We start from the raw sequence: 23,247 nt of genomic DNA, 5'->3' as shown, positions 1-23,247 counted from the left end.
TTTTTTTTTTTTTTTTTGTATTTAGTACAGGGTCTACAGGGTTTCACTATGTAGATTGGCCTCATAGTGATTCACCTATTTTTAGCCTCCCAAGGGCTGGGATTACAGGCACGTGCCACCACGCCCAGTCTACACAATGGAATACTCTTTACTGACAGAAAAGAAAAAAAAAAAAAATCACTGGGTATGATGGGGCACACTGTAATCCCAGTTCCTCAAGAGGCTGAGGCAAGAGGCACATAAGTTCAAGGCCAACCTGGAAAACTTAGCAAGAGCATGTCATAAAAGAAAAACAAGGAAAACAACACACACACACACACACACACACACACACACGAATTGAATCCTATCAGTTCTGAAAACAGAGTTACGTTACAGGTTATTAAGTGAAATAATCCAGGCAAGAAGACAAGTACCATATGCGGCATCTAAAAAAGTTGATCTCATAGAAACTGAGGTAGTATAGTGGATACCAGAGACCAGGGAAGATTAGAAGGAGAGCAGAGATGGGAAAATGTTGATGAATAAATGCTGAGTTATAGTTAGAAAGGAGCAAGGAGTTCTGCTATGCTATTGTACAGTGCAGTGACTATAGAAAAAAGAAGAAAGGATTCAAAAAGTTTTCACCTTAGATAAATGTTGCAGGAGATAAATATATTTAATGTGATTTTTAAGTTACTATATATACAATATATACATATCAAGATAAGAGCCAGGGATATAATCAGCAGCACAGTAGCTGCCTGGCAAGTGCAAGGTCCTGAGTTCAATTTCTAGTCCCCCCAAAAAAGATATTACGTGGTACATTATTAATGTATGTAATCTTTGTGGTTTTATGCATTGGTTTAAACATTTTTTTAGAAAGAACGAGTGAATAGCAATGATAAGATAAAAACTTCTATAAAACATATAGAGCTTTATTTACCAGGGAGGAAAAACAGGAAAGACCTTATCCAATCTGAAATGCTTTATCTTGGAGTAGAGATAGTAATGGTGACGGTAAAATTTCAGAAATACATCCTTTGTATAATTTCTAAAAGTATATTTTTGGCATTCTCATTTCAATATTGTAGAATTGTTTTAAATATTTATGCTAAATTTCACTGATATGTTAGATAAAAGTAGGTCATAGTATTAAGTGATACACTGCCTAAAATTTTCCTTTATTGGAAGGGGAAAATCCATATATATAGATAAACATATATAGCTATACACAATATAGCTAACTTAATTGTACTACTAATTTCTATTAGTTTATTGAAAGGAACAGTTAGTGCTTATATGATCAGTTTTATATACCTATAACTAGTAATCTGTACCCCTAATTTGAACATAACTATGTAATAAAACCACCATGGTTGGGTTGGGGAGATATCTTGGCAGTATAAATGCCTGGCTGGCAAGTGCAGGGTCCTGAGTTCGATCTCTAATACTGTATGCCGTGCCGGCCCTGGAACGGCAGGCTGTGGTGGCACACACCTGTAATCCCAGCACTGGAGGCTGAGATAGGAGGATCACTATGACTCCAAACTATATAACAAGACCCTGTATAGAAAGAATAAAAATAAACGTTAATTTCTCATCATCTTGTTTTGAAATTCTGTGGAGTTTTTATTTTTTATTCTCTTCAAAATAAAAAAAGAACACTAAAAAAATTTTCTTTTACTGTTTTTCCTTCCTTAGATATATCGAAGCAATGGTTCACTGTGCTAGTACCCGACATCCAGCTGCAATTGTAGATGATCTTCACACGAAAGTCCTTCGGGAAGCTGTACAAAATAGCAAGACTACCTTCTCAGAAAATGTGAGAACTTTGTATTCAGTGTGCACATCAAATGGTGTATTCATCATGTGTATAGAAAAAAACTGAACAAAACTGTTAATGTATGCTAATTATGTTAAAAATTTTATGGGAATACATAGACATGTTCCAAAGGCCTTCATATGTCCTGTGCTCCATAAAGACAGCATATCAGCGTAAAAGCTGCCTGGGTCTCCCATTTCAGAAACCCAACATATAAATAAGGGGTAAAATAAAAGTTTGACATTGGGAACTAGGGAGATAGACCTTTTTCTAAAGGAAAGGGGAAGGAAGGAGAAGAGATGAAAAAAGCATTAAGACGCGTTGTCATATGCATCAAATCCCCATGAACCCTGTAATCACACTGCAAACATGTGACTAATAAAAGAAAACCAGGGAAGAAAATGTTTGAAATGATTTCCTAGCCAAGGAGGAGTCCCTATCCGAAACAAAATCTGCCTTCAAGTACCTTCTGGAGAAAGTTAAAGGCATTGTTGGATTATAGTGGCACCGGCAAGGCATGTTTATAATAGCACAATTTATAATAGTTAAATCTTGGAAGCTGCCTAAAAGTCCATCAGCACACAAATGAATAAAGAAAATGTGATATTTATACACAGTGGAGTATTACTACACCATAAAGAAAACTAAATATGAATTATTTGTAGGAAAACAGATGCATCTTGAGATCATACTATTAAATGAAGTAAATCAGACAGAAAAATTTTAATCTTGCATGGTTTCTCTTAGATGAGAAATTCCAATATATAAGCAAAGTGAAAGATAAAAGACAATAAAATAATAAATTCAAAAGAAAAAGTAAAGTTTAGTGTTCCTAAAACCATAACCTATAATTAGTGGTACTGTCTGTGTTTCTCTGTAGGATTTCATATACACATTACACAGATGCTGATCTATTTCCTACTTTAAAACTGAATGTTGGGATTATAATATGGGATACAAAACCCACTGCTAGCTAGTATGCAGCAAGCATGAGGACGCAGATAGACTGATGTTGTGGATTATATGGAGATTTGCAAAGACCTATGAAATCACTCTACCTTCAATCCTTTTAGCTATCTTCCAAGCAAGATATTCGAGGTACCAAAACCGAGCATCCTACAATAGGAACAACTAACCAAGGGCAAGCTCAGACAAATCTTACAGTGAAGCAACAAGATAATGTAACAATTAAAGGTCTTCAAGCTAATGTTAGCATACCAAAGGTAAAAACTTAAGTGTTTTAAAAAAGTTTCTTGAAAAAACACATTCTGGTGGTTTTTATCTTTTTGCATGTTACTAAAGTGAATGATAGTGAAACAACTTATAATATCCAAAAATATTTCCTTTCATTTCCTTGCTGAACAAATATAGATTTGAAATAAGTTTTCTTGCACAGAATAATCATATTTCATCTATGTGAAATATTTTATATTTCAGCTAATAAAAATTTAATTATTATTTTATGAGAATCTTTATAAGCTTTACTGTTATTAGCCTGGGATACCTAGATAGACCATTCTTAGTAGTAGCTTTTCATTTTATGTTTATTTTATGTTTAAGCAATATCTTGTCACTTTGCAACTCTGAACTGAATGCCATTTTGTGCATTAGGTCAATTTATGTTTATTACAAGCCTCAGTAGAAGAATCCCCAACTACAGCTCCTAGCAGAAGTGTGACTCATGTTTCCCTAGTAGCTTTGTGTTTTGACAGAATTGCTACACAAGTTCGTATGAACAGGTAAGAAAGATTTCGTGGTTTGAGTAACAGTTATTTTTCTGTGTGTAAAACCAAGCCTTGATTATCTTTGAATGCATTCCTGTGATTGACGTATTGAAACTCATTATTTTGAAAGGTTTTGTTTTTATTTATACTATTTTCAATAAACAATGAATAGTTTGATTTCTATATCAGTTTAGTTAAAATAGTGGAGTGTTTCTGTTAAAAATAAACCATTTAAGATGGACATGGTGACAAACATCTGTAATCTCAGCACTTCAGATGCTGAGGGAAGACAATTGCAAGTTTGAGCCCAGCCTTTGGGAGATTTAATGGGCCTAAGTGAGACCTTAACTGAAGACTGATAGAAATGGGCTGGAGAAGTAGCCTGTGAAGGCTCTGTGTTTAATCCATTTTACCAGGGAGGGTTGTGGGAGAATAAGCCATTTACTCAACTGTTGTCCCTGAATGATAGTATTTAAACATTAAAGCATTATATCCTTTTTCTTTTTTAATTAAGAGGTGTGGTTGAAGAGACTTCAAATAATGCTGATCCTAGTAAAACATCAAATTTTGATAGATATGTTCATGCCACTAAGATGCAGCCTCAGTCATCAGGATCTCTGAGATCAAATGCTGGAGCAGAAAAAGGCAAAGAGATTGCTGCCAAGTTAAACATGCATCGAGTTCATGGACAACTTAGGGGTCTTGATACAACAGGTAGAGTTCTACAACAAATAGGACTTTGTTTTGCTTGTGTAGTATAAGCGTAATTTGCTGAAGAAACATGATTTATTCTTTTGAATGTTGGTACAATTTGGGTATTTTATAGGAAATGGAGAGATAATTACACACCTACAAAACACCTGATATTTAAATACAAATTGCTCACATTTGGTGCACAATGGAAAGTAAACTCTGGTAAGACACAGTATTGCCCTAAATGAAGAACTGCTTTTATCTCCCAGTGTATTTTCTTCATGTGATGGCTTGCGAAGTATAGAACAGGGATAGCATGATCTTTATAATCTTTTAAATTTTTTTTTTATTTTAAAAAGAGAAAATAAAAACGATGCAGAATTTCGAAACAAGATGATAGGAAATTAGCAATGATTATTATATTGCATATTGTTATATTCAAAATAGTTGCTTAGATTACCAGATATAGGCTTACAAAATTGATCAAACAATATAAGTACTAAGTATTCCTTTCAATGAACTAATGGAAATTTCTAGTACAGTTATCTTAACTGTCTTGTGTATATATACATTATCTTTTCCCCCCATCCTTCTTTTTCTTTACTTGTTCTTTCCTTTTGAGCATATTCTTTCCCTTTCACAATATCTATTGTAACTTTCGGATCTTATTTTCTCTTTCAGTTTCTTACACTAAGGATACAATAAGATGTTCGCACATGCGAGGTTTTCTTTGTATCACTTATGCATATGGTCTCTAGTTGCATCCATTTACCTATATAAGCCTCAACTTTATCTTTCTTTGTAGCTGAGTAGTACTCCATTGTATAAAAATAACCACATCTTTTTTATCTGTTTCTCTATTGATGAGCATTTGGGTTGTTTCTGAGATTTAGCTATGAGAAATTGTGCTGCTATAAACATGGATGCACATATATCTCTGTGGGATGATGTTTCCAGTTCTTCTGGGAAAATATCCAGAAGGGAAATACCTGGGTCAAATGGGACCTCTCATCTTAGTTTTTTGTGGAATCTCCATTCTGATTCCACAGTGGTTGCACCAGTCTACACTCCCACCAACAGTGTAGAAGCGTTCATTTTTCCCCACAACCCCACCAGCATTTGTTATTGGTTGATTTCTTGATGATAGCTATTCCTTCTGGGGTGAGATGGAATCTCAGTGTTGTTTTAATTTGCATTTCTCAAATGATCAATAATGTTGAACATTTTTTCGTATATTTATTTGCCATTTGTATTTCTTCATCTGAGAAGTTTATATTCATCTCAGATGCCCATTTTTTGATTAAATCTTTGAATTTTGGGGGCCTGATTTTATTTTTAATTCTTTATATGTTCAAGATGTCCTTTGTTTGAGGGACAGCTGGCTAAAATTTCTTTCACAATTTTTTTTTTTTCACTCTGTTGGTGATTTCTTTTGATGTAAAAAAAACTTTTCAGTAGGGTGAGATTCGTTATTGATTCTTTGAATTATTTCCAATGCAGTTTGGTTTTTTGTTCTTGAACCCTCTGCCTACCTCACTGTCTTCAAGATTTTTGCCTACTTTGTCATCCAGCTGATTTAATGTTTCTGTTCAAATATTTACGTCTTTAATCCATTTTCACTTTAGTTTAGTGCATGATAATTGATATGGGTCTAGACAGTTTTAGTCGTTGGCGTGTGAAAAGCCAGTTTTTCCAGCCCCTTTTATGAAAGAGGCTGTCTTTCTTCCAGTAAACATGTTTGGTCCTTTTTTCAAAGGTAAGATGGCTGATTCCTTTATACAAATTTATTTAAAAGAATTAATTTCAATATTAGTCAAGTCTTCATAGCCTAGTCTGATTACTGGCAGGAATAAGAGTAATAGGTGTTTAATTGGGCGTGGTGTGCATGCCTGTAATCCAGCACTAGAGAGGCTGAGACAAGAGAATCACTATGAGTCTAACTGGGCATGGTGGCCCACACCTATAATCTCAGTGCTTGGGAGGCTGAAAATAGGAGGATCACTATGAGTCTGATCTGTGTAGTGAGACCCTGGAGATCCTTTACTAAATACATTTAAAAAAAAAAAAATCTTACTAACTTTATATCTTTAGTGTACCGTATGTCTTTCAGAAACAAACTCGTAACTTTGGGTATTCATTTGTAAATTGTAGAATCTCTCTTGTTCCTTTGAGGTAGCATTATTTTGAAAAGCTCTTTCTTTTGTTTATTTTTTGTCTCATAAAATACTAAATTATCTTTTATTTTAAGAAAACCTTATCGCAAATATTTACTTTTTTGAACTAGTAACATCTTTCTTTAAAGTACTCCCTTTGCTTTTTTGTCAATAGATATTGGAACCTGTGCCATCACTGCCATTCCTTTTGAGAAGTCCAAAGTTTTATTTACGCTTGAAGAACTGGATGAATTTACTTTTGTAGATGAAACAGATCAGCATGCTGTTCCAGATGTAACTCGAATAGGTCCCAGTCAAGAGAAGTGGGGTTGGATAATGTTTGAGTGTGGACTTGAGAATTTAACCATAAAAGGTGAGTTTCTTTTTTTTTAATTTTCCTTAAAACAGTGGATAATTTAGCCTTACATTGTTGAAGTGTTTTGAGCAATTGTGTCTTTCATTAACTTAAATAGTAAAGCAGAAAATTGATACCTGGGATTATTTGCCAGGGGTGAATGCCCATCCTACTTGCACAAATGAAGCTTTGTCTCCAATGTGTATTTCAAAATTGAGCAGAGCTTCCACACACACCAAGCATCAATTCCTGAACAAAGCCATCTGGGGCTGGGAAAAAAACCCAAGTAAAATGTAAAGCCGCAAGCTTTACTTGGAAGTATGCATAGTTAAAAACTGGAGTTTTGAATTTCACCATATGGTATAAAGTATTGTAAATCCTGTATATGCTGGAAAATGCTGACTTAAAATTATATTTGATTCTAATATGTCATTGAATGATATTTTTAAGTAGGAAGGTTGCATTGTGGATAGATCTTTAAATTTGCTATATATAAGGTCTGATCAAAATATATTGTGAATATTTAACTTCTAAAAATCTATTGCAGTGAAAAAAATTGCCATGAATGCCCCTCAGATTGTTCCCCCTTACTTGGAATATGCTTATCCCATTCCTCTTGCCACTTTCTGAAGCAGTTCTAGAAGACAAGGTATGATTTAAAAAAAAAAAAAAAAATCCAGTGGTTGCCATGGTGGAGTGCTACTCAATAGAAAAGCAAACTCAAAACCAATGGTATGTGTCCTCATCCATCTTACTCGCTTATTCACTCTGACACCATGACTTCTGGTCGTCCTCTGAAGTCAAAATGACCATGAAAAGTAAATGTTTTGAATCTATTCAAGACATTAAGGCATCCATGAGAGAACAGTTAAATCCAGTCAGGAAAGTGGACTTCCAGAACTGCTTTGGAACATGGCAAGAACATTGGGATGAGTGTTATATGATTTATTCCCCTTTGCCGGGACAAAATGCCTGACACCCAAAGTTAGAGGAGGAGAGATTGATTGTAGCTTAAAGTTTGTAGAGGTTTCAGTCCATAGTTGACTGATGCCAAGGCAGAGGGGCATTGTAGAGGAGAAACACTCCCACAAGTAGCTTACTTTCTTTCATTCTCTTTTTATTCCATTCAGGCTACAAGCTTGGTGCCACTCACATCCAGCATGGGTTGTCTTCTGTCTTTAGTAAATCATTCAGCCACAGCCAAACCATGTTAATTCAGTTAAGAAACTGATCCAGTTATCATATCCATGATCCAGTATCACACAGCCATGATCCAGTCACTCCCAGAAGCCCCACTTTGGGGGACATCTAGATATAAACCCTAACAGGTGTATTTGAAACACCAAGGAATATTTTGAGAGGATTTTACTGTAATGTTAAAATTTAAACATTCACCATATTGTTCAGTCATACCATAGACAATGTAGTAACTGTTCTGATATTAGGAGTTGTGTATGCATATTATTTCCTTGATAATTATTTCATTGATAACTCAATCATGCATCACTTTTATGTACAAGGGCGAGGTCATGATGAGGAAAATCTGATCTTTACAAACTTTTCTGCATATATTATAAAGTGAAACACTGCAGTACACTAATGTACTTTTTAATGTATAAATGCCTTCATTTTTACAGGAGGAAGACAGTCTGGTGCTGTTTTATATAATAGTTTTGGAATTATGGGTAAAGCTAACGCCACAGAGAGAGGCGGAGTGCTGACATCTAATAATTCTTCTGATTCTCCAACTGGCAGTGGTTATAATACTGATGTCTCTGATGATAATCTTCCATGTGACCGGACAAGTCCTTCCTCTGACTTAAATGGAAATTCTGTTTCGGATGAACAAGTTGGTGAATTTCTAATAATTGTAATGCTTTGAGCATGTAATATAGAAAGTGACAAAATCAATTCTAAATTTATTCCTAGAAGATACTTATTTGTGTTTTCCTATTTGGGAATATTGGTGAACACTATAGAGTACGAGTTTCAAAATGTACTACAGATATACTTACGTACATTATAGTACTTTACACGATGTGTTGCTAAGTTACAAATTTAAAAACTTGATGAATTAATAGAATTTAAGAAAGGACACTATGTTTTGGTGAATTTTAGCAGAAATCAATTTTAAGTAATCTGTTGGTGGTGGTATTTCATGCAAGTTCTAAATATTTTCTTCAGTTTCTGCTTATTTTATAGTTGTAAATATCTTCTATTCATTTATACTTTTTACTGTAGTAGCATTTCATGGTGGTGTGTACAGTAATGGCTACCACAATAACAACAAGAAACATTCAAAAGTCTATATTGAGGAAAAGTTCAGCCACTAACTGGTTACATTTGGCAAGTTTCTACACCATACAGGAATAAACTATTGACATTGTACTGTAGTGAAGATTGAAAGAGACAATATATTTAAAAAGATTAAATTGTTACACATGGTACATAATGAGAATTTAGTAAGAGTACAAACACAAACACAAAAAAACATGCATGTACTGGTGATCATTTCTAAAATTAGACCAATTGAAGAGCAAAGGAAAGCTCCAAAGAAATCACCTTTTAACTTATGTATTATAAATTTCCAGTATTTGTGGATCTAGTTACCTCTGAAGCCTGTGTTCTTAGGCATTTATTTTTATTTGGAGTGTAGTTTAAAGTATTGTTACAGATTGGGGAGACAGCTTGGCAGTCTAAGTGCCTGTCTGGCCAAGTGCAAGGACCTGGGGTCCATCCCTAGTACTGCATTCTGTGCTGGCCCCAGAACACCAGGCGCACTGTACCAGCCACCACAACCAGGCGTGGTGGTGCACTCCTGCAATCCCAGTGCTGGGGAGGCTGAAACAGGAAAATGACTAGAAGACCAAGCTGTGTAGAGACCCTGTACCAAATAAATAAATAAATAAAAGATTAAAATATTGTCACAGTTTTTTTTCTAAAATTGCTGGGGGAATGCATTAGCACTTTAATTAGGAAACTAAAAAAATAAAGTGACTACTCACTTAACAGAAGAGCTGGAAAGAGCCTAACTCTTCTTTGCTTCTCCTCACCCACTAAAATACTTAACAGAAATTCAGGGGTCTTTCTCTCATATTCTACGCTATTTGCTGGAATTCTGTAATACAACCTTCTTTAGATTGTGTGTCTACTATATTTCTTCTCAAATGAATATGTTCTGCCGAGGTTCTGTGCTTGGCTCCTCTTTCATTCTTGATTTATCCACTCCCTAACTTACTTCCTTGCCATTTGTGTAATTTAATAATACTTTTCTTTCTCTTGATCTGTTCCTTTGCCACCAACCCTTCCCTGGAGCTCCAGAATTATCAGTGGCTTTTCATGCATCACCATTTAGATATGTCATAGGAACCACATATGCAGTCATGCATAAACCTATGAAAGGGAAAAATTGTTTCTTTAAATAAAAAAACAAAACTTTGCTCTTTTAAAATTGTCTAGCTCTGTAACTGCTTCATGGCTCTGTCATTACTTTTTTGACCCCTGTAAGCATGAGAGTGTAGCCAAACATGCAGAATGTCTGATTGTAACTGATGTTCATTAATCCAGCCTTGTAACTGATGATCGCACCTTGCTAGTGAATCAGAACTGTCCAGCTGCTCTGCACCTCTTGCTTATCAGATAAAACCTAGACCACCAGAGCTTAGGGCCTGATTCTTTGAGAATGACCCTGATCAGTGAGTGCCCTTGGTGTAAATAAATCTGCCTCCAAAACCTGGATGTCATTTCAGTGTTTCGGTTTGCTTTTACACACACACACACACACACACACACACACACACACACACATTATTACAATTATTTGTTTATAAGTCTCCATTTTTAAAAATTTTAAGTCCTGTATCTTTATATATCCTATCTCTGGCTCTTAACCTGAAGTCTGAAATCCATGGGACAAACATGTATTTGAGAAAACAAAATTTTAATCTTTAGTTTTGTTAATCTGAGGATGAAACCTAGTGCCTTGCACATGCTGGAAAGAGCTCTACCACTAGGCTGTTTCCCCTGCCCTAGGTGCGTAGAAGCTGTAACAGCTTAGATTTTTTTTCAAAAATGAATCACAAAGGGCTGGGGAGATGGCTCAGTGGAATAAGTGCTTCCCTGGCAAGCTCAAGGGCCTGAGTTCAATCCCCAGTTCCAAAAAAAAAAAAAAAAAAAAAAAAAAAGAATCACAGTAAGGATGTATACTATGTTTGACATAAATTACTAACTGGATCAGAGACTGTATTCTATCTTGACATATTTAAACATTTTTGCACAGAATTAATGCTAACTGGGATAAATAACCTCTCATCAGTTCAGACTAGATTTCTCTGCAATTTTACAAAAAGAAGTTGCCAGGTAAAGATTGTACGTGTATGTGAATTGTTTTTTGGATACTTGTCATTGTTTGTTCATCCTACAAAAAATACTTTACTCTTCTTTTTTATAACCAACCATACCTAAGAGTAAAGACTTGCAAGTAGACATAACTGGTAGAAGACTTTTTTCTTTAATATTATAGGGTTTTTTTTTTTGATATCTCCGCATACAAGAAAGTGGTAAATATATTTTTCAAAAATGTTCACGTTTCTTAATACAGATTCAAATTACTAGCTTATAAGATAATTTTTATTATAAAGTTATTTGAACATGTGCTATAGTAATATTTTTTATGGCACTTTATTTGGAAGTTTCAAAGTTTCTGTTAAAGTGGAATGGATATATGATTTGGAGCAGTAGACCTTAATTCTATCACCAACTATCCAATTCAGTAGTTATATGTGCTCTGGGAAAATCACAAGATCTCTAGTTTATCTGGAAAAAGTAACACTGAAGTGATCAATTAAAATCCTTTAGTTCTAAAAGCTTTGATTTATGGTCTGTAGTACAAGCCTTTTTTTAAGCCTGTCTTCACTAGCACTGTTAAGGTTCCATATTTCTCAGAATCAGGAAAATGTTAGGTTGAGCAAGGTTCATATTACTTTTATATAAAGGTGTTATCTGGAAACTTAGATATGATGAAAAGTTTTTGTATTTAAAACACTAGTGAAACTATGTGTTGATGGGTATTTATTATATTTTTTGCATTCTTGTTTACATAGGATGAAGGAGTTGAATCTGATGATTTAAAAAAAGATCTACCTCTAATGCCTCCACCTCCAGATTCATGTAGCATGAAGTTGACCATTAAAGAAATTTGGTTTAGTTTTGCGGCTCCTACCAATGTGAGATCTCCTACACATGCATTTTCTAGGTAAAATGTTTTAAATGTGTAATACTATCTGTTGATGTTTCATAATAACATAAAATTCTGCTTCATCTTTTTTCAGAATTATTTTTCTCATATACGTATATCCCATGAACATTAGGGTTGCCGCTTTTTCTATCTCTTCATTTTCTGTAGACATTATACTGACCTATTTGACCAAGTTTCTTTCCTGCTACTTTAGATTTATTTTCCCTTATTGTCTTGCCTTAGTCTTTTATTTATTCTGTTTTTAAAGCTCTAGCAGGCTTTCTTTCCCTTAGTTACATTTTTATAATTTATCAATGGTCAAAAGGCATAAAAGCTAATTTTGCCTGAACGAAGTAGCCAATAAGTAAGGTAGAAATGGAGAATTGTTTGAAATGTAAATTTTGAAAATTAATGATTTTTTTATTCATTTCAAAAGGCAGCTGAATCTTTTAAGCACTGCAACTCCAGCTGTTGGTGCATGGCTTGTTCCCATTGACCAGCTCAAGTCCTCTTTAAACAAATTGGAAACTGAAGGAACTTTGAGAATTTGTGCTGTTATGGGGTGTATAATGACAGAAGCACTAGAGGTATGCCTTCAATAATGTAAGATATCATACAAAATTTATCTTTTTTTTTTTTTTTTTGTGGAACCAGGGATTGAACCTCAGGCCCTTGCGCTTGCCAGGGAAGCACTTATTCTACTGAGCCATCTCCCCAGCCCCAAAATTTATTATTGAAAGTGATTGTTAATCATAGTTAGAAAATCTGATACCTGAAAGCCTGAAAGTTCTTAATTCCTTTATATCTGTTATTGTAGGATCATTCATATTTATCATTGTAAATTTGTCTTGCTTGGTTTCAGAATAAAAGTGTTCATTTTCCCCTAAGAAGTAAATACAACAGACTTACAAAAGTTGCCCGCTTTCTTCAAGAAAACCCTTCATGTTTACTATGTAATATATTACACCACTACCTGCATCAAGCAAATTACTCCATCATTGATGATGCTACAATGGTGAGTTCTGAAACCATATGCTTTAAAAAAGTTGCAATTTTGTTAGAAGACTGGCATTTAAGGTTTAATGTGCATGTTGAAAGACTGAAGCAGAACTTTAGTTAGAAATATAGATCAATTAACAGCAGTGTGTTCAGATTAGTGATTTTGGAGTTGCCATCACACAAGTGTTATTGCAAGCTATGAACATAGATGATATTTCTCTGCATGATATTTAAAATAAGATACTGCTTAGGATGGAATCCTAAAAAAATATAAAATTATAAAGGGAGTAAAGAGATTGGATAGAGCTGTACTGAGTACCAAGAAGTCACAAGAAGATTGGAGAAACAAGAAAGCTATGTCTTGGAAACTGAAGGAATAGTGTTTTAAATAAGTGATCACCAAAGGCAAATTTTACATTGTGATTTAGTAAAATAAGGATGAATTAATGACTGAAGGTAAAATACATAATTTTGCAAAACAAATGTAATTTATCTTTACCCCTAGTAAAGGAGATAAAACATCATAATTAAGGTTTTATTGCTTCTAGGGAATAGAGTGTACATAAGAATCTGTAGCCAAATTAGAGGCTATAGGGTATTGATGCTATTAATAGCTAGGCAAGTCAGGAATTTCTAGTAAGTGATGGATTTAAAAAGTATATTTGGGACTGGGGAGGTAGCTCAGCAGCATAAGCGTCTGCCTTGCAAGTGCAAGGTCCTAAGTTCGATCCCTGGTACCAAAGAATAAAATAAAACATATATTTAGAACTGAAACAGATGTTTCTGTCCTATTTATATGCTAGTTATACACTTACAATGGTGATAGTTATCTAATCTTTGTCAGAAATGATTTTATTTTCTCTGTGCCTAGTGAATATTACAAGGAGCTCAAAATATAATTTGATCTTTCCTTGAGCCCAAAAGTAAAGTAGGTTAAATGCTACTTAAGATATATCCCAAGTTTGGACCCTGTATCTTGTCTCATATTCAGCTGCTATTAATGCGTTTTATGATAGAATTATATGAAGTTTATACTAAAGGCTAGGTTCTATAGTAGTCTGTTTTCTGTTATTATAGCCAAGTATTGAGGCTTTGTGCTTTTTAAGGCAAAAGTTTCCTTAGCTCACCATCTTAAAGGTTCCAAGTCATACCACTGGCATTAGCTTGTATATGATGAGGAGAAACCCTTGGCAGTGGCACTGTAGAGTACCCGAGAGAGAGAGAGTACATGGGAAGATAGAATGCTAGAGGCTGAGGAGCTGCCAGTCTTTCTCTTCTATAAACCTTTTTATGAGAACTAACCAGTGTCCTATCAGAACTACATTAATATATTCTAAAAGCATCATGCCCAATGATCTCCGTTAGGTTCTACCTCTTAAATATCACCCACCTTTTCATTTTGTCTCCTGGGAACCAAACTTTGAACACATAAATCTGGAGTGGCATTCCCAAACCATATCTGAAACATAACAGGTTCTATATTCAACTTGAAATCTTGAAATATTGAAAAAATTTCTTATCTGAGTTTTAGGTCTTTTTCTCTAAATGGAGATGTGTAGATGTAAGTGAGCAAATGTGTGCAAAACCTTTAAGTGGTAAGTTATTACACAAGTGTACTAATGCCTTCCTCATGGTCATTACAGAGTGATGGACTTCCTGCTCTAGTAACTTTAAAGAAAGGGTTAGTTGCACTGGCAAGGCAGTGGATGAAGTTTATTGTGGTGACACCTGCCTTTAAAGGAGTTAGCTTACACAGACCTGCTCAGCCACTGAAACCTCAAGCGCCTGTGGACCATGAACATGAAGATGGACTTGGCTTAGACAATGGGGGCGGTCTTCAAAGTGATACTAGCGCTGATGGAGCAGAATTTGAGTTTGATGCAGGTAATTTTGTAAGCATTTGTTGAGTATTCTTTTCACCCCTCACGATTATTTTCTTATTCTGCATAGTTACTGTATTTTTTTCCTCTCAGTTAAATGCACATTATATTAATAAAACTAATCTTTTTTTTTTTTTTTTTTTTTTTTTTTGATGATACTGGGGGATTGAAGCCAGAGCTTTCACACTGAGCTACATCTCTAGGTCTTAATTTTTAAATGATGAAGCATCACTAAATTGCTAAGTTGCCCAGGCTGGGTGTGAACTTGTAATTTTCCTGCCTCAGCTTTGCAGAGGCGTATGTCACCATGACCAATACTACTGTATCTTTAAAAAAGCTATTAAAAATCTTCTATTTTTTCCATATTTGTTAAGCAAATATTATAGCTAGATTTTATGTACTTGATGATAGATTGGCGAAAATTTTAATAATTCATATCCCAAATTTGAAGATATCATGGCATAATTATACAAGTAAGACTTTTGTTAATCCTAATGCATGGTAATAATTTTGGAATCTTTTACTGACTTAATTTTATAAGTATAATCTTATGAAATACAATAGATGTTTTTCTGATCTATCCAGTAGAGTGGTTTCTACGTAACAAGAATGTTTTGAATGAAACTATTAAAGCTTCTTTTGAAAACTGTATTTATCTGTTTATAAAAGGATCTTTGTCATATTACTTTGTGCATGTTTGAAGCTTAATTTAAGGAATTTGAAAGCCTGAATGGAGCGTACAGTTCTGTTAATAAAGTGGTTGTGTCAGAACAACAACAAAAAAAAATCAATATCCCTTTCTCCAGCAAACATGGATAATGTAATTCTTTGCCAGAGCTTAAGTTTTATTATTCTCACGATATGTATTTCGGTGAAAATTTAGCCTCCAGTGTTTTCACAAATACTAGAAGTACAATGGAAAGAAGAGTGGCCCTAAAGTTAGAGCTTTCAGAATATTGATACATAATATTTTACTGAGCATGTTTTTTTTTTTTTTTTTTAAAAAGCCCTACAGTTATAAGTGAATGTATTATAAGAAACAGGCTGGATTTTATTATTATTATTTTTAAAATTTCATATCTGCACAAAGGTTGAAAGCATAGTTTGTGCAATACATATCCCTTGTAGAAATTATCTGCAGACACCCATGTTAATCTTTGGTGTTCTGTTCATTATTGAGCTTGCTTAATTTTGGTCTTTGTATAATTTATATAGCATCTGAGAAAGACTGAATAAAAAGTATTTGTTCATTTTTTGAGATTAAGAAAATTGGAATTAGAAAATAAAGGAGAAAAAGGTATAAATATTATGACAGATTCTATAGTTAATTTGCTAAATTACGAAGTTGAGCAAGGAACACTGGCTTGACACCTCAAGAATATGTGGGATCCCATATACCTCACTTCTTTGTCGTACCCTTTTCAGCCACAGTCAGTGAGCACACGATGCTACTAGAAGGAACAGCAAACCGGCCCCCCCCTGGTGGCTCTGGGCCTGTAACTGGAGCTGAGATAATGAGGAAGCTTTCAAAAACTCATACTCATAGTGACTCTGCATTAAAGATAAAGGTATGTTATTGCTGGGTTTTGGTTAGAGTGATGTAGACTTACAGAGAAGACCTCAACTTTTGTTATCTCAAATTTAAGTAATGCATATCTACCCTAAATATTCAGAGTTTCTGGTGTTGAAAATAACTGAATGAATACCTTCATGTGTGTGTGCGTGTGTGCATGCGTGTGTGCGTGTACTTGTACGAAACCAGGGCCTTTACACTAAGCTTCATCCCGAGGCCTTATGAACATTTTTTATTTTCAAACAGGGTCTTGCTGACTTGCTCAGGCAAGTATTTAATATATTTATATTATAAAATGCCTTTTTATCACCTACACTTACAAACTTCCCAACACCTTTGCCACCTAAATGATTAGTAAGGCATGTGAAAAAACACATTGTTCGTGATGGTTTTCCTAAAGAGATAGGAAAGATAAAAGAAGCCCTTATTAATTCCAAAGACATGGAGCACCGGGGGCAGGTGGGTCGCTAGGTCGTCTGGCCGGAGACAGAGAGTGGGGCTTGATGGCTTTTTGCTAGGGTGGGGCTTGAGGGGTGCCTAGAAGTATGAGGGGTTGACGGGCCTCCTGAGCTGGCAGGAGGAGAGGAGAGAGGGAGCTGCCCCTGGGCTGAGTTGGAGAAGAAGGGCAGGTAGGCTCTCGGAAGATGGGCTGGTGTGTTAAGGGCTTCAGCCGTATTAATGACCACTGTAATAACTCAGCAATTCATACTGGGGCCAGAACCTATCAATTCTCATTTTTTGGAGCAGGCTAAGACTTCAGAGAGCTGAACAGCACTGGTGGTCTTCCTTTTAGACTTCCTGCTCTTACCAAAAGCCTCTAGTTTGCTTCCAGGTACATATCTATTTTAACTTTGAATAAAAAGCCTCAGGAAGTTTGTGAAAGGTAGACAGCATTCCTTTCTTTAGTTTTCTTTGATAATATTCATCATAATACAGATTATTTTGGATTGAATATTTTTAGCTTTTGAGGAAATATTTTGTTTAAGGGAGATTTTATCTGGGTTTTGGTTTGCTGATTCAGTTAATCATTAACAATGGAACAATGGAAAGAAATATTTCAGATACTTATTTTTTTCTTTATTAGTTCTGGGAATATAACTTAACACCTCCACAAACATCCTACCTCTAATTTTCTGATATGCTGGTGTTCTTTCTGCTAGCTATTAATTAGTGCTTTATTTCACACCAACTCTTGGATATGCTATACTGGGTTCTGTATGTCTTATCACTTGATTCTCTTAAGATTTATAAAGAAATTAAATGCTACATAGTTAAAATGGGGGGGAGAGAAGATTTTATTATAGTAATGATAATGGCCCTTTGTATTGTACTATAGTTACAGAACCTGATGACATACCTCTGAGATTCAACGCAATCCTAGTTGACCCCATCAGTTTTAGTATTAATGTATAGAATAGTTAGCAGTAATGACAGTTATAATTACCAACAGTTGCTGCTATCAGTAATAGCAATTGGAATAGTAACTATCAGTCATGTTTATATGCATAAGAACAAAATCCTGATTTGTTCCTCCTAGGGCATTCATCCATATCATTCTCTGAGCTATACCAGTGGAGACACTGCCACAGATTCTCCAGTGCATGTTGGGCGTGTGGGAATGCCAGTAAAGGAGAGTCCAAGGAAAGAGAGCCTACTCAGCTATCTTACTGGAAGCTTTCCAAGCTTGCACAATCTTCTGGAAGGGACTCCTCAGAGGAGTAGTGCAGCTGTGAAAAGTAGCTCCCTGACTAGAACAGGTACATCCCCTAAATTTGACAATTATAAATGTATATTTTTTATTTAGATGTATACTTTTGGTTGCAGTGTTAATCTTATACCTTATTTTTAAAAATATATTTTAGAATTCAGTTGTGCTATTTGTAACTTTACTGTTTTATGCCTTTTGCCTTTTTAAGTGGGAGCACTATGTCAGCCTAAGCACTTGATGTGGGATATGGCTAGACCAACCAGTAGGATCGACACCCTGTTATAATAAAAATAAGCTATTTATTAATGATTTAATATCTAAACTACAGCATCATGCAGGAAGAGTTTGAAAACATCTATTGAAAAAAAGATGTTTTAACCTGACATTTTGAAAGTAATTACATAAGTTGTATTTTCTCTTATTTAGTAAATACATAATTCTGTACTCAGTGAAACTGTACTTTCAGGAAACGCAGTGGCCACTGATATGTTATCTGAGCATCCTTTGCTGTCTGAACCATCATCTGTGAGTTTCTATAACTGGATGTCAAATGCTGTGAGTAATCGAGGCAGTATAGTACAAGAATCTCCTGCAACAAAATCCGGACACAATAGTCTTCCAACAGGTATTGAGTTATAGTATTATTTGTCTTAACTCTGTAGCACACAGTTATAGCAAATTCTTGTTTTTAATAGATGGTGAAAATAATGTCAGACATTTAAATAGTGTTAAGATGGGTCTGTTTATAAATGACTTTCATAATACCTCAATTGAGAGAGTAGTTCAGAATTTCCTCAGATATGAGAACGTATATAATTTAAAGATTTAAAACTTCCATTTAGTGGGGATTATTTAGTTTGCAAAACACTAAAAGGAGGTAAGTAAAAACATGTAGTCTAATTGCAGCCATATTATGGACTTGCAATGTTAAGTAAATATTTTTAGTTTATTCAAATCTTCCTAAGTGTTAATGATTCTTATTCTTGTATCCTTTATAATTACTAAGCAAATAATTAAATTAAAAGGAGTGCTAAGAAGCATAAAGTAAGATTCCTTTAGGAGGAAAGCACATGAGGGCCGTTTATTTTAGAATACATATACAGTATTAGTAAGAAGACTGGCAAAAAACTCACTCCAGAAGTAGTGGTGGCTATATCCAGAAATATAAGTGGAACTGTCTTTCCTTTTCTATTTTTCTGTTTTTTAAAAAATGCTTTTCAAATTCAGTAAATGTGTATATTATTTTCTTATATATTACTTACATATGAAAATACAGGAAGCCTTTAATGTTCATTCCTGAAGGCACTTAGAATTAATCCATGTAACAGCTATTTGAATTCCAAGTAAATTCTTTTCAGAGAAAAAATATAAATGTATGAAAAATGAGTTAGGTGTAACTATTCATTCCGCCCTTTCTCTTGCCGTTGTGGCCCACTTTTAATGTAGAACGGTTGCTAAACCTAACTCCATGCTAATTCTTAGCACTTTGCCCTCGGCCAAAGAACTTAGGATGGTGCTTTCACCAGTTCTTGGTATCATTTTAACATTAGTTTCACTACTTTGTGATGCGAATATAATTTAAATTTTAAGAGAGTCATTTGCCTAAGTTCGTGTCATTTCATTTTTGTTCTTCCCCAGGAAAATAGAGGTCTAATTCTTGACAAGGCTACTGCTGTTCATTACTCTCCCTCATTGCAAAGATGATGGAATGTCAAATGCTTTTCAAAGATTTTGTAGCCAGAATTCTACCTTTTGGATTGACTGGCTCTCATATATGTATAAGAATAATTGATATTATCTGAAAATTAATTATGTAATTTTAGTTTTCACTAAAAATTATGTCTGTAAAATAACCTCAAAAACACTATCTTCTTTCTTCTCATTCTAAGTGATCTGGTAATGGAAGGAACATGGTAACATGGACTTCAAGTTTGTTTTGTTTGGCCTTTTATGTTGTTTTTACTTTCCAATAATTTATGTTTTCTTCTTTAAAAATTTACTGTTAGGTGTTGCACCGAATCTTCCTACAATACCCTCAGCTTCAGATTTCAACACAGTCTTGTCCAGTGATCAAAATACTTTGGATGGAACACATTCTCAGCATAGCACTAGTCAGGATGATGTGGCAGGTGTAGAAGAAGCCAACCAAGGGTTTCCTGCTGTTCAGCTTGCTGATGCACAGGTGAGCCAGTCTGAGTTTCTCTAATGAGAGTCATGCCTCTTTCTTCGGTACATAGCAACTGGAACTATGTAACAGTATGCACTTTAGAATGCTGGTGAAAACCTATTCTGTGCCTATTTACTGGAAACCTTTATGCAAACTGAAGAAGCCTTTCAAAAATACATGAAGTAATTATAAATCTAAATTAAGTCTTTGTCGATTGTCATTAAACAAGGGTTTCTACTATAATATTTTTAAAGGAAATTTTAAAAAATCCAAAACAACAAAAAACAATAAAAATGACACAGAATTTGAAAACAGGATGATAGGAAATTAACAGTGGTTGTTATAGTAGTTGCTCAGATTACCAGATATTGGTAGACAAACTGAGATTTTACCTCACCCCACAAAGAATGACTACCATCAAAAAATTCAACTGATAATAAATGCAGCAGGGGCTTTAGAGGAAAAGGAACCCTTCTCCACTTGTTGGTGAAAATGTAGCCTGATGCAAACACTGGAAATCAGTGTGGAGATTCCTCAAAAAACTAGGATGAGAGGTCCCATTCAACCCAGCTATTCGTGGGTATCTTCCCAGAAAAACTTAAATCATCATAGCATAGCAATAGATGTGCACCATGTTTATAACAGCATAATTTGTCGTAGTTAAATTTTGGAATCACCCAAATGTCCATCAACCAAATAATGGATATGTTTTTGTTATTTGTAATAATTTAGCTAAGTAATATGACTAGGAATTTTAATCATGTCTTGTGTTATTTTAATGTGGTGACACTTTATTGAGTGACTAATGGAGAATACTGATGATTTTAGAACAGAGGAATAAAGTAACCAATACTGTACATATAGAAATATTATATGAATAGTCAGGTATTAAGTGGACTGTGGCAGAGAAGCTAGAAGTGAAAAGGTGAGTTGTTCAAACAGTTTATATAAGTGGCAGTGGAATTCTAATTGATTGTGTGAAATCTTAATTGATTGTGTATTTGAAAAAGAGTGCAAGGGTCTTATGTAATAATTAAACAAGCTAGGAAGAATGAAATATTTTGAAATACTTTCTATCTTGACCAGAAGAGAAGTGGGAGAGTAGGACAGTAATATTCAGAAATGTCCTTTTTTCAAGATGAAAGAGGTTTCAATAGTTTATATACTTGCAAGGAGTTGTGGAAGAATGAAAACAAACAGTAAAAGAAGCAGTGAAGAGCCACAAGATGAAGCCAGATTTGTAAATTAAGCATTAAAGAAATGCTACAGTTTGTTTTATCTCCTTTTTTCAATTATTTGTATTTGTTCAGTTCTCAATTTCTTATACATTTCTTTTTTCTTTTTCAATTTTACATGCATATACCTGGTAATAGGAATAACTGTTTGGAAGACACCACTATGTATTACAACAAATACTGTGAAATTTATATTACTTTGTTAAGTGAAATTCTATACCACTTTTACTTTCTTGCTTTAATTCTAATATGTACTCTTTAAAAAATGAAAGAAAAATGAAATATGAAATTTGGGATCAGTTGTAAAGAGGGCTGCTTTATCTTTTTGTTTTATTTATTTTTTATAGTTTTATTGAAAAATAGCAATAAGGTTTCAAAACCAATTAGTAGGACAGTTTCAATAATTAATATATTCCATATTGTTGTCTTAGTGATTATTCATTGTACAAGTTGCAGACATGATATCTTGTCCACAAACACTATTAGAACAAATCTTTCTATTCACTGAATTAAGAGAAAGTAGCTATATATCTATCCTAACTGTTTTAAATATATAGATACAAAATGGTCATTCATTTTTATCCCCTTTTTTTGTTTAGTCTTGTCAGAGAAGGGTATTCCATTGTCATTTAAATATTGTAGGTGCGTGAATTTAGCAAAATATTCCAATATAGTTCAGTAGTCCATAATAGTAGTGAGTTTTCTGTAGGACTGGCCATGTCAGAAGTTGTTTACTTGAGCTTTTACAGCTCAACATATTAATATGGCTTTACTTTTTATACCTCATTTTTTATACTTTTCTACTGGATGGTTAAGACCAAGATAAAGCAAGACCTATATAACAAGAAATGTAACTTTTGTATCTGAGGGGGCTACTTTAGACATAGATACGTTTTGGCTAAGAATTTTTCAGGAGGCAATAAGGATAGTTCACAACTATAAAGCTAATTTTGTAAATTTTTAGATTTAAATTTTCTCTTACAAGAGAAGATAATTTGTGTTAAAAATGTTAGGCATTTTAATATTTTTATGAAAGTTTTTGTTTTGGCATATTTAGCAAATTCATTTTATTCCTCAACATTCATTCAACTTTAGAGATAAATTCACTATTACATGTAAGGTTCTAAATCTCATCAATAACATGAATATTAAAGAATGCATTAAAAATGGAATGTAAATTAGTATATTGGAAAACATGACACAACCTCTAGGAAAGGTAGAAGTATTATATGATCCAGCAATTTCATTAATGAGTATGTATTCAAATAACAAGAAATCACTGTGTTCAAGGGATACCTGCAACACTCATATTTGTTGCAGGACTATTCACAGTGTCTAAGAAAAGGGAAACAACCTAAATATCTATTAACAGTGTAGTGAAAATTTGGTAAATATACAAAATAAAATAATATTTTCATAAAAAGAATAAAATCCTGCCATCTGTCACACTATGGATAGAACTAAAGATCACTATGTTAAGTAACTTAAGCAAGGTACCAAAAGGCAAAAACCACATGATCTCACTCATATATGCAACTTTATTTCATTGGTATTGAAAGCTGACTGCTGATTTCCAGAGGCTGACAGGAGGGAGGAAGCAAGGGAAATAGGGGGTTGGGGAAAATTTATCAGCTTACAGATATAAAAACAAGTCCAAGTTTTCTGTTGCATAGTAGGGGGGTTATAAATAATGACAATGTGTTTTCTCTCTCTCTCTCTC

The 23,247-nt window shown here is 34.2% G+C and overlaps 1 protein-coding gene across 1 annotated transcript in view; it reads left to right on the top strand.

Annotated features, from left to right (window-relative positions):
* The window catches only part of Kiaa1109 (KIAA1109 ortholog), a 231,795-nt gene that overhangs the window by 117,932 nt on the left and 90,616 nt on the right, over window positions 1-23,247 (top strand). Inside the window, exons 31-44 of the mRNA XM_004646167.2 lie at window positions 1,684-1,804; window positions 2,878-3,027; window positions 3,416-3,543; window positions 4,043-4,242; window positions 6,550-6,747; window positions 8,367-8,578; window positions 11,832-11,983; window positions 12,402-12,552; window positions 12,828-12,980; window positions 14,608-14,848; window positions 16,270-16,412; window positions 17,955-18,174; window positions 18,592-18,750; window positions 20,132-20,307. Coding sequence (XP_004646224.1) covers window positions 1,684-1,804; window positions 2,878-3,027; window positions 3,416-3,543; window positions 4,043-4,242; window positions 6,550-6,747; window positions 8,367-8,578; window positions 11,832-11,983; window positions 12,402-12,552; window positions 12,828-12,980; window positions 14,608-14,848; window positions 16,270-16,412; window positions 17,955-18,174; window positions 18,592-18,750; window positions 20,132-20,307 — 2,404 coding nt within the window. The remainder of the gene's footprint in view (window positions 1-1,683; window positions 1,805-2,877; window positions 3,028-3,415; window positions 3,544-4,042; window positions 4,243-6,549; window positions 6,748-8,366; window positions 8,579-11,831; window positions 11,984-12,401; window positions 12,553-12,827; window positions 12,981-14,607; window positions 14,849-16,269; window positions 16,413-17,954; window positions 18,175-18,591; window positions 18,751-20,131; window positions 20,308-23,247) is intronic.

This window comes from Octodon degus, unplaced genomic scaffold (genome assembly GCF_000260255.1).
Source record: "Octodon degus isolate 3935 unplaced genomic scaffold, OctDeg1.0 scaffold00256, whole genome shotgun sequence".
Taxonomy (NCBI): Eukaryota; Metazoa; Chordata; class Mammalia; order Rodentia; family Octodontidae; genus Octodon; species Octodon degus.
Note: the sequence above shows the minus strand (reverse complement) of the source record. Positions and strands in the feature narration are given on the sequence as shown.